General features: G+C 64.9%; 1 protein-coding gene across 1 annotated transcript in view; it reads right to left on the minus strand.

Moving 5' to 3' along the window:
* Positions 1 to 10002, minus strand: part of Chid1 (chitinase domain containing 1) — a gene marked incomplete at its 5' end in the record, with an annotated part of 18497 nt that extends 8495 nt beyond the window's left edge. Inside the window, 6 exons of the mRNA XM_013033352.1 lie at positions 229 to 321; positions 4435 to 4496; positions 5626 to 5732; positions 6449 to 6493; positions 9262 to 9394; positions 9841 to 10002. Coding sequence (XP_012888806.1) covers positions 229 to 321; positions 4435 to 4496; positions 5626 to 5732; positions 6449 to 6493; positions 9262 to 9394; positions 9841 to 10002 — 602 coding nt within the window. The remainder of the gene's footprint in view (positions 1 to 228; positions 322 to 4434; positions 4497 to 5625; positions 5733 to 6448; positions 6494 to 9261; positions 9395 to 9840) is intronic.
* Positions 10003 to 11458: the final 1456 nt, after the last annotated feature.

An 11458-nucleotide genomic window follows, 5' to 3' on the forward strand; every position in this document is an offset into this window, starting at 1 on the left:
AGAAAACCAGAAGTGGCGTTGTGGCTCAAGTGGTAGAGCGCTCGCCTTGAGCTGAAGAGCTGAGGGATGGCACCCAGGCCCAGAGTTCAGGCCCTACAACCGAACCAAAAAAAAAAAACAAACAAACAAAATAAAAAAAAGCGAGGCGCAGCTCACGCTAACAAGAGGCCTGCACTCTTCAGCAGTGCCCAAGGGGCTGCCCATCCGCAGGAGGGGGACGGCACTTACCCCGGGAGGACGGCAGGGGGGATGACCAGGATGGCCAGCAGCTGGGCGTGGTGCAGGGCCTCCGCCATGTGGGTGAGCATGTGGATGAGACCCCTACAAGAACCAAAACACGGGGTTGGCCCAGAGCACCACCGGCTCTCCGGATCAACCCCGCGAGAGCAGAGCCAGGCCCGTCAACGGGGCTCCTTACCCCACCCCCGGGTGCAGCCCGGCCAGGGGCCTGGGGAGGGGCCAGGAGAGCGGGATCGGTGCCAGGCCTCAGCGTGCTGGGAAGCAGAGCGGGGACCCCGACATGGGCGCGGTCCCATCACCCCGCGTCTCCGCTCATCCTCAGCCTGTGCGACACCGCAGGGCGCACAGTCCACACCAGGCGGGGCTTTAGGCAGTGAGGGGAGGGTGCTGGTGCACCTCCAGGACTGATGCGGGCCTTGCGCCCTGTGGCCTGCCCATCCCGGGCTCCCGTCCCGGTGGGGAAAGGTGGACCGCAACCGGGGTCCCGGCACCTTGGCTGCAAGGTCAGCTTTGGCATGCTACCTCCACGCTGGCCTCAGGAGCAGACCCACGGTGTCACCCCGTGCCAGGCCCGCCGCCCTGCCCTGCCCTAGCTCTGCAGAGCAGGGGCGAGGCCTGGGTCCCAGCGATGGCTGACCACTGCACAGGAGTGGCTGCTTTCTTTCTGATGTGGCCCAGATTAGGCTATCACTTTCCACCCTGAGGGTCTGTGGTTCCAGTGGGAGAACCCAGGCCACAAGGGATGGGGGGCGCCTGAGTTCCGCACACCGCCTTCCTTCCTTGGCCTGGTGTCTGTATGGCGAGTAGCTATACACACACGGACACACAGACACACACAGACAGACAGACAGACACACACACGGGCATGCCGAGCCGGCGGCGTGCCAGCTGGGGTACTGGGCCTTACAGGTGTCCAACCAGAGGTGGCCGCCACCCATCTGCTTCCCACCTCTAGGTAATGGGCAGGAAGGCCGCCCCTCCGGGGGAGGACCCTCCTGCCTGTGCTCGACAGTGGCGGGCCGCTTTCCCAGGCTGGAGCACACCGACGGCCACTTTTAGGGCCTCAGGAAACCGGGGCACTTCCCATGAGGAGTCCGACCTCATGAAGAGGCTGGAGCTGGCCTCCAGAGGACAGTGCTCTGGGACGGGGATTGCTGCGAGGGACCACTGAGGACTGTGTCCTCAGACCCTGGGTAAGCTGTCTCCGAGCCTGTGCCTGGCGGCCGGTGCACACAGCCAGAACCTGGAACGCAAACACGTGGGCCAGGGCTGCCAGCCCTCCCTCCCCCCACCAGCCCTCCCCCCCCCCACGGGCCCGGCCTCTCAGGGGTGGGTGAGGGTTAGCTGCCCCCCCTCCCCGCCACGGGCCTGGCCTCTCTCAGGGGTGGGTGAGGGTTAGCTGCCCCCCCACCCCCACCACGGCCCAGCCTCTCTCAGGAGTGGGTGAGGGTTAGCTGCCTCCCCGCCCCCACGGGCCCGGCCTCTCTCAGGGGTGGGTGAGGGTTAGCTGCCCCCCCACCCCCACCATGGCCCAGCCTCTCTCAGGAGTGGGTGAGGGTTAGCTGCCTCCCCACCCCCACGGGCCCGGCCTCTCTCAGGGGTGGGTGAGGGTTAGCTGGCCCCCCACCCCCACCACGGGCCGGCCTCTCTCAGGGGTGGGTGAGGGTTAGCTGCCTCCCCGCCCCCACGGGCCCGGCCTCTCTCAGGGGTGGGTGAGGGTTAGCTGCCCCCCTCCCCCCCCATGGGCCCGGCCTCTCTCAGGGGTGGGTGAGGGTTAGCTGCCCCCCTCCCCCTCCCCCCCCAGGGGCCTGGCCTCTCTCAGGGGTGGGTGAGGGTTAGCTGCCCCCCTCCCCCTCCCCCCCCAGGGGCCTGGCCTCTCTCAGGGGTGGGTGAGGGTTAGCTGAAGAGCAGATGCCCTCAGAGTCCGCTGCTTTGGGGAAAGCCCATCACACCACCGGCCTCTGGCGTGCTGGGAGGGCTACCACAGGACCTTGGCTGTCTGTTGGGATAAGACCAGGCCAGCTCTGCAAACCCGGGCACCACCCTCTCCAGGGGCTCCAGCCCTCTGCTGGGGGCTTCAGGGAGATAAAGGGCCCCCTCTCTCCCCTGGAGACTTTGGTGTGAGGTCAGGGGAGTCAGGAACTCCTGGGCAGCCTGGGCGGTCCAGTCCCCCCCCCTGCCTGTCCCGCCCCCCCTCCCATCCATCAGGTGTGGTGGTCTCCACGTGGGGCCAGATGCTAATCTGAAGCCCAGAGCTGTCAGACAGTTCTTGGGTGCCTCTCCACTCCCTGGGGGACGGAGGGGCCATGTGTCATGGAGACCCTAAGCCATTTCACTTTACCACCTGGACCAAGGACAAGTGTCCATATGGAGCACAGCGTTGCCAGAATGATCTGGCTTTGCAATCCAGGACAGATGTGGGGGGAGGGAGAGCCATAGAAGCCGGCAGGGCAGGAGCTCCCAACCACTGCTCTCATGGCTGACACAGCGGGGCTCACTGTGGAAGGCGGCCCCACGCCAACGCCGGACAGGCTGGCTTTTGGAGCTAGCAGTGTCTCCGTCACTAGGACCCCCTGCTGCGGCCTCTCACTTATCCAGGCTCCATGACTTCCTGCCCAGGCCTCAGCGCGGAGCCCAGACACCCACACAGGCTGCTCCCTGCATGGTTAATGCGCTGAGATGGAAGCGGATGCAGGCAGAGCTCAGATCAGTGGGCATGCAGTCCAGGATTGGCAGGAAGGCTGGCAGGTGGCGGAGCTGTCTCCATGGGGGACTCCCTCCCTGGGGAGTTTGTGGGGTGGGGAGGCAGGAGGAGGAGGACTCGGGGGTGGGCCTTGAGCAACTTGTGCCAGGGCCCTTGTTGACGGGAGCACTGTGCAGGGCTGGGATGCTGCCCCCACATGGCAGAGCTAAGATCTGCAAGTCTCCTGCCAGCCACAGGGATGCCAGGCGAGCCAGGACCTCATCTGGGGCCTCCTCTGCCAACCCTGAGCCGGAGAAAGAAAGCTGACTCCAAAGCGCTCAGCTATGGCTGAAGGGCCGGCTGGCCGGCTACAGGACTCTGCTGCCCCGGTACCTACAGTGGGCTGCGCCAGCCTCTACCAAGGACGCACCCGAGCCAGCACGTGCTCCACCCCGGCAGGAAGGTGCTCCTTTGCTGCGTTCTGTAGGCAGACCCCAAGTCTGGCACAGCTATGGAAGAAGGTCCTGCCTCCCTCCTGAGTCCCAGCCGCCCTGCCCTGCCCCTCCTCCCCACCCCTCCCCACCCTGCCCCTCCCCTCCCTGCCTTGCCCCTTCCTGCCCTGCCCCTCCCCCTCCCCGCCCCGCCCCGCCCTGCCCTGCCCTCCTCAGCTCCTGGGCCCTGTAGGCTTACTTCGCTGCCCCAGGCTCCTGCGGCTCACTGGAGCCTGTGACTCACCCCAACCCCAGCTGTGAACTACAGGAGCCCAGGGGAGGGTGGGCACCTCAGTGGCAGTGCATGGCGTGGCCCCACACACTCAACACTCTCGAGACAGCAGAGGAAAGAAAGAGGGGGTGGTGGGGGGAGGCTGGGACAGGATGTGAAGGGTAAACCAAAGGAGGAGGCTGCAATGCTTGGTAAGAAATGTATGCATTATCTTGCCCATGTAATTGTAACCCCTCTGTACAGTATGTTCACAAATAAAAAATAAATAAATAAAAAAGAAAGAGGGGGTGGTATGCCTCAGGGGCTGTGGGGGCCCATGGGGGGGACAGTGGCCGTGGGGCCAACGGGTGACGGTGTGACAGCTCCGGCCGGGCCAGCCCACCCTTCCCCGGAGAGCACTGGGACGGCCACACCTCAGGCCTGCACGGGTGACGGTGTGACAGCTCCGGCCGGGCCAGCCCACCCTTCCCCGGAGAACACTGGGACGGCCACACCTCAGGCCTGCACTTGCCCACCCGCCTCCTCTCAGCAGGCACACCTGTGCTCAGCTGGGAGGTGTCTGCTTTCCAGCAAGCTGGCCTCTTGCACAAGTCCACCCTCTCTTTACCAGACCGGGGTGTCCGGCTCGGCCATACCAGCTTCTAGGAGCAGGCAGGCCCCCTTCTCGGGTCCTGTCCCCCGCAGGAGCAGAGGCTGCTGGAGGAAGACCCCCCTCCCCACAGCCTCCCTCTCCTGAGGTCTCCCCGAAACTCTGCCAGCTCGGGACAGCCACCCGCTTCTCCACTCACACGTGCTTCTGCCTCAGCAGCTGGCTCCAGACCTCCACCACAAAGCCGTCAAAATGCTGGTTCTGCAAGGAACAGGAGCAGATGAGGAATCAGGTGCCCACAAGACGTGAGGAGGAGACAGCCACGGAGCTACCTCTGCCAAGGTCCTGCTCCAACCCTGCGGCACACACCAGAGGGAGGGCTCCGGCCGGGGCACTCCCGCATTCTGCCCACCCTTTTCCCTCCACCCCTGCAGCCAGGCACACCGTGCCAGCAGATGTGGGCTTCAAGCAGAACAGAAGAGGGGTCTGGTCAACAGAAACCCCCTGCTCCAGGCGGTAAGGGACCTCCCACCCCGAGGACTACTGCGGTCAGGAGCCATGCCGTGCCCTTCCAAGCCACCCTCTTGGAAGACAGAGCTGTAATGCAAATGCCAGCGCAGAAAGCCAGGCCACAGCAGCCAAGTACAGGCCCTGTGGGGCCCGAGAGCGTGGCGGGTGGCTGGAGAGCTGCAGTGACAGGTGTTAACTGCCAGGGCCGGGTGGCCTGAGCCCTGAGCCCTCCTGAGCTGGAGGCTGGGCCGGGTGGCCTGAGCCCTGAGCCCTCCTGAGCTGGAGGCCGGGGCAGGATGGCTGAGCCCTGAGCCCTCCTGAGCTGGAGGCCGGGCCGGGTGGCCTGAGCCCTGAGCCCTCCTGAGCTAGAGGCCGGGGCCGGGTGGCCTGAGCCCTGAGCCCTCCTGAGCTAGAGGCCGGGGCAGGGTGGCCTGTGCCCTGAGCCATCCTGAGCTGGAGGCCTCCTGAGCTGGAGGCCGGGGCAGGGTGGCCTGAGCCCTGAGCCCTCCTGAACTGGAGGCCGGGGCAGGGTGGCCTGAGCCCTCCTGAGCTAGAGGCTGGGGCAGGGTGGCCTGTGCCCTGAGCCCTCCTGAGCTAGAGGCCTCCTGAGCTGGAGGCTGGGCCGGGTGGCCTGAGCCCTCCTGAGCTGGAGGCCGGGGCCGGGTGGCTGTGCCCTGAGGCCGCCTGAGCCGGAGGCCGGGGCAGGGTGGCTGAGCCCTGAGCCCTCCTGAGCTGGAGGCCGGGGCAGGGTGGCTGAGCCCTGAGCCCTCCTGAGCTGGAGCCCTCCTGAGCTGGATGCCGCCTGAGCTAGAGGCCGGGGCCGGGTGGCCTGAGCTCTGAGCCCTCCTGAGCTGAGGCCTGGGACACCCACAGGCCTCACCTTTGCCACCTGGACCATAGTCTTGCTGAGCTCCTCTATCTCGTCCTCACTGTCGAAGACGCTCCGGAAGTCATCGAAGGTCCAGTCCTCAAACAGAAGCCGAGGCACTGAGGAGAGGACACAGGGAGTCGTCGTCCTCTGCTCGTTGCCCTTTGGCCCCAGAGCAGGCCGTGGTGACGGACAGAAAGGCCCCTGGACAGCCAGGGGTCCAGCATGACACCCACACCCCGGGCCCGGGAGGGAGCCCTCCCCCACCTCCCACCCCGCCCCCTCGGGACCAGGCTGCTGGCTGGTGTCTCTGGGGCTGTCACCAACCTGGCCTTGACCTGAGCGTTCCCAGCCCCTGCCAGGGTCCCCCGTGCCTCGCCCCGTGCCTCGCCCGCCTCTTCAGTGCAAGCTCGCAGTTCTGGCCCAACCCCCACGGTCACGCCCTCAGCCCGAGCTCCGCAGGCTCACTCTGCTGCCCAGGGGCACATGCCCACCCCGGGTGGTGAGCTCCAGGGTACACGTCAACCCTGGGCGGAACTCTGAGCGTGGTTCAGAGTGCATCATTGCTCATTGGACAGGTGAAGAGAGAAATGGAAGAAGATGATGCAGTCACTGTGGAGATGGTCCTGGTCTTGGTGGGTCACAGTCCAGGAGAGTGGAAGACCCTAGCACTAGGCTGGACCACGAGCCATGAATGCCAAGCGGGGGGGGGGGGGGCATCGGCTGTCTGGGCTCAGAGCAGTCAGAAGCACGGCCTACACTTGAGCAAGACAGCTACAAGCAGCAGCGGAGTGAGGGCTCGGGGCCAGACCACACACAGGCCCGCTGGACTCACCTATACGCAGCCCCTTGGCTTGCTTCCTGATGGTTCTCATCCACCCTGCGGGACATGGACGGGCAGTCAACACGGGCACACGCTTGCTTGGAAGGTTCAGAACATTCCAGAAGAAAAACAGCAGTGCGGAAGAGGTGAGGGAGCCCCAGGGAAAGAGGTCAGTGAGAACTGACCTCTGGGGCTGGGCAGGTGGCTCAGTGGCGGAGTCTGTCTCCCATGCGTGAGGCCCTGGGTTCGATTCCTCAGCACCACATAAGCAGAAAAAGCCAGAAGGGGTGCTGTGGCTTATGTGGTAGAGCGCTCACCTTGAGCTGAAGAGCTGAGGGACAGCGCCCAGGCCCAGAGTTCAGGCCCCGTGATGGAAAAAAAAAAAAAAAAAAGAACTGACCTCTACCCCAGCCCAGGGCAACCCTACTCTACCAAGTCTTACCCTTCCTCCTGGCCCACCCCGTCCCCTCCTCCTGGCCCCTCTTGGCTCCAGCACCCTCCTTCTGCTCCTACAAAGTGACTAAGCCTACTCCCCCTGCATGAGACAAGGGGACAGGTGACTAAACTCCAAGAACCTTGGAAAGGGCTGGGAAGGTGGCTCAGTGGTAGAGCGCTTGCCTTGCATGCTCAAGGCCCTGGTTTCGATTCCTTAGCACCACATAAGCAGAAAGTCAGCAGTGGCGCTGTGGCTCAAGTGGTAGAGCGCTAGCCTTGAGCTGAAGAGCTGAGGGACAGCGCCCAGGCCCAGAGTTCAGGCCCCATGACCAGACCCAAAAAAAAAAAAAAAAGAACCTTGGAAATATCAGAGCAGGTCCTCCAAGCTGAGGAATGGCCAGAGCCCACCAGACGCTCCATCACCTCCTCGAGTTCTCACAGCATCAGACGCCCCATCACCTCCTCTCGGTTCTCACAGTATAGGAGCCCACCAGACGCTCCATCACCTCCTCTCGGTTCTCACAGTATAGGAGCCCACCAGACGCTCCATCACCTCCTCTCGGTTCTCTCAGTATAGGAACCCACCAGACGCTCCATCACCTCCTCTCGGTTCTCACAGTATAGGAACCCACCAGACGCTCCATCACCTCCTCTCGGTTCTCACAGTATAGGAACCCACCAGACGCTCCATCACCTCCTCTGGTTCTCACAGTATAGGAACCCACCAGACGCCCCATCATCTCTTCACAGTTCTCCCAGAATCAAGGAAAACAGCTCTGCTCTCAGAACTCCAGTCGACTAACTCCTCTTTTGCCAATCATGTCAGAGCCCGATGCCGGTCAGCCACAGACATCAGGCCCCTTCTGATGGAGCTGCCCTCGGTGGAGCGTGGTCCCAAGCTCCACCTTCCTCCCTGGCTCTCAAGTGGAGACAGCTACCAGGAGGACAGACTCCATGGCCTGGGTCCTTCACTGCCTAGGGCCTGTGCAAGTCATGCCCTGCACACACTCGCACGCAGCCTGGGTGTGCAAGGGAAAGCCCATCCCACAGCCAGCCTGACCCCTGAGTCTGAAATAAGAGAGGTGAGAGCGCCCTAGAATTCCACGCTGTCAGCTCCAGGACAGCACCTTCCCCAGTATGGCCATCCAGACATTGATCAGCCTTGCAGAACACCGTGGCGGGGAGCACCGTGGCGGGGAGCACCGTGGCGGGGAGCCCCGTGGTGGGGAGCACCGTGGTGGGGAGCCCCGTGGTGGGGAGCCCCGTGGTGGGGAGCACCATGGTGGAGCACCATGGCAGGGAGCACCGTGGCGGGGAGCCCCGTGGTGGGGAGCCCCGTGGCGGGGAGCACCGTGGCGGGGAGCACCATGGCGGGGAGCACCATGGTGGAGCACCGTGGCAGGGAGCACCGTGGCGGGGAGCCCCGTGGCGGGGAGCCCCGTGGCGGGGAGCACCGTGGCGGGGAGCCCCGTGGCGGGGAGCACCATGGTGGGGAGCACCATGGCGGGGAGCACCGTGGCGGGGAGCCCCGTGGTGGGAGCACCATGGTGGAGCACCATGGCAGGGAGCACCGTGGTGGGGAGCCCCGTGGTGGAGCACCATGGTGGAGCACCGTGGTGGGGAGCACCGTAGTGGGGAGCACCGTGGCGGGGAGCACCGTGGTGGGGAGCACCGTGGTGGAACACCATGGCGGGGAGCACCGTGGCGGGGAGCACCGTGGCGGGGAGCCCCGTGGTGGGGAGCACCGTGGTGGGGAGCACCGTACAGGGGAGCCCCGTGGTGGGGAGCACCGTGGTGGAGCACCATGGCGGGGAGCACCGTGGTGGGGAGCCCCGTGGTGGGGAGCACCATGGTGGGGAGCACCATGGTGGAGCACCATGGCGGGGAGCACCGTGGCGGGGAGCCCCGTGGCGGGCAGCCCCGTGGCGGGGAGCACCGTGGCAGGGAGCACCGTGGTAGGCAGCCCCGTGGCAGGCAGCACCGTGGCGGGGAGCCCCGTGGCGGGGAGCACCGTGGCGGGGAGCACCGTGGTGGGCAGCCCCGTGGCGGGGAGCACCGTGGCGGGGAGCATCGTGGTGGGGAACACCATAGTGGGAGCACTGTGGGGCTTACGCTGCGGGCTGCTAGGCCCCACTCACACCTGGTCCACTCACACCTGGCCTGCACAACAGCCCACACACCAGCCCGCACACTAGCCTGCACTCTGGGCTCGGCTATGCAGCATGAGGGGTAGGCTAAATGTTCATCACCCTCAGACACGCACACCCACACGCACACCCTGACCTCAGCAGCCACCGACACACCCCAAGTCACATGTTCTGTCACACACACCCATGCACACTCTTCTCAGCCCCAAGGAAAAACAAAGGCAAAAGAGGAGACAGGAGGACCTTGGTCGACGTCGTGGAGGCCTGTGATCTCGAACATCTCCCGGCCACGTCTCTTCAGCTGCAGCCAGACCGGCGAGATCTGTGTGAACTTGTTCCCGAAGACCTTGGCGACATCGTAGCCATGGCTGTTCCACTGGCGGGGGGAGGGGTGAGCGCAGGTGAGTTCACACCTGCTGCCGCTCCTCGCTCCCTTGCTCCCTGGCTCTGGATAGCCCGGGGCGGAGCTTGAGTGACACCGGCTGGGCCGCCCTGCCACCCTCGAGCTGCTGGGACTGCGGCCACAGCCCAAGATCCTCGTTGGTGTCCCCTGCGCCCAGGGTGACAACCCTCCACCTAAACTAGTGCGTATGTACCTCTTGGGATGGCAGCTAGGTCCAGGACGCCCCAGGGCCCCTCTGGAGGCTCAGGGAGCTGTCCTTTATTCTGCCACCTCCAGGATGGCACTGCTCCCACGGCAGCCTTTCGGAAGCAACAGCCAAGAGAGCAGAGCCTAGGCTAGGAGGCAGTCAGCCAGTCCCGGGGGCTGGGAGGAGCCCAGGGTCGAAGCCTGTCCCTCCATACCACAGGGCCCCAACTTACTGGAGTAATGTAGCCTAGAACATCTCCAGCAAAATTTCTCTCCCGGGCTCTCGCCGAGCAGTAGCTGCGATGCTCCAGCACCACATCCTCTGCCTTGAGGTCTGTCACCACCAGACCTCGATCTTGGACAGGCTTATCTGAAAACTGAGTCTGCAACAGAAGGAGAGAAAGAGCCGTCGGTTAGCTGGCGTCAGTGTGAGCAGGGCACTGCGGGCAGCGGCAGCGCAGCCAGCCCACTCCACTCAGGATGGGCCGTCTCTGGATTAACACAGCACAGCGGACCTGGGAACTTCCAAGGCAGCCACGCAGGTGTCCTGGGTGACTCCGCTCTAGCTTTCGGTGAGCAGACAGTGTAGCTGTCAGGGGCCAGGCCTACCCTTGTTCTGGTCTGGAGGGCAGGCAGAGAATTATGGTGGCTCCCATTTTCCCACATGTGAAAATGGACAGTCGGTGGTCCCTGGGCGCTCCAGGGCCACACACATCCAGACCATGTGAGGAACATGCTGCCCCACTATTATCTCCCTGTGCCCCAATATGGATGCTCTTGTGCCTTATGAACAGACCTCTTACTCCACCTCTGTTTCTCAAAGTCCCCCATCTGTCTCTTGACTCAACGATTCTGCCATTGCTCTGGGGCTCAGCTCAGGCTCCCCTGGCCCCGTCTACTCCCTGAATGGCTGGCTCCACGAGGGACAGAGATGCCCACCGTTCTGGTTCTCTGTTCCCAGGTGGAGCGCATAGGCCAGACCCAACTGGGTCACAGGAATGGTCCCGCCACAGCAACCTCGCCAGCAGCATGGAGAGCTCTGGGACGGAGGGCGGGCATGTGGCGTGGCAATCCCCGGGTGCCTGTCAGCAGAGCAGCATGAAGGCTGTGACACAGGGAGCTGTGGGGGGAGGGAATGCCAGCGCGGTGGAGCAGGGGTGTGCAAGAAAAGCAGGAGGTGGAGGAAAGTTGGAACTGCCACAGAAAATATGTCCTGAACTGGGAAACAAAGCGTACCAAATAGCGGGCCCACCACCTGCAGACCTGTCGCCCTGACTCCCACCGCCCTGACTCCCGCCTGGCCACTCTGCTGCCCTGACTCCTGCCTGGCCACCCCGCCACCCTGACTCCTGCCTGGCCACCCCGCCACCCTGACTCCCGCCTGGCCATCCCGCCGCCCTGATTCCTGCTGCCCTGACTCCCGCCACCCTGACCCCGCCTGGCCACCCCGCCGCCCTGACTCCCGCCTGGCCACCCTGCTGCCCTGACTCCCACCGCCCTGACTCCCGCTTGGCCACCCTGCTGCCCTGACTCCCGCCGCCCTGACTCCCGCCACCCTGACTCTCGCCTGGCCACCCTGCCGCCCTGACTCCCCCCTGGCCACCCCGCCACCCTGACTCCCACCTGGCCACCCCGCCACCCTGACTCCCACCTGGCCACCCCGCCACCCTGACTCCCACCGCCCTAACTCCCGTTGTCCTGACTCCCGCCTGGCCACCCTGCTGCCCTGACTCCCGCTGCCCTGACCCCGCCTGGCCACCCCGCCACCCTGACTCCCGCCTGGCCACCCTGCTGCCCTGACTCCCGCCACCCTGACTCCCGCCTGGCCACCCTGCTGCCCTGACTCCCGCC

The sequence above is a fragment of the Dipodomys ordii genome, unplaced genomic scaffold (genome assembly GCF_000151885.1).
Source record: "Dipodomys ordii isolate 6190 unplaced genomic scaffold, Dord_2.0 Scaffold166, whole genome shotgun sequence".
In the NCBI taxonomy this organism is placed as follows: Eukaryota; Metazoa; Chordata; class Mammalia; order Rodentia; family Heteromyidae; genus Dipodomys; species Dipodomys ordii.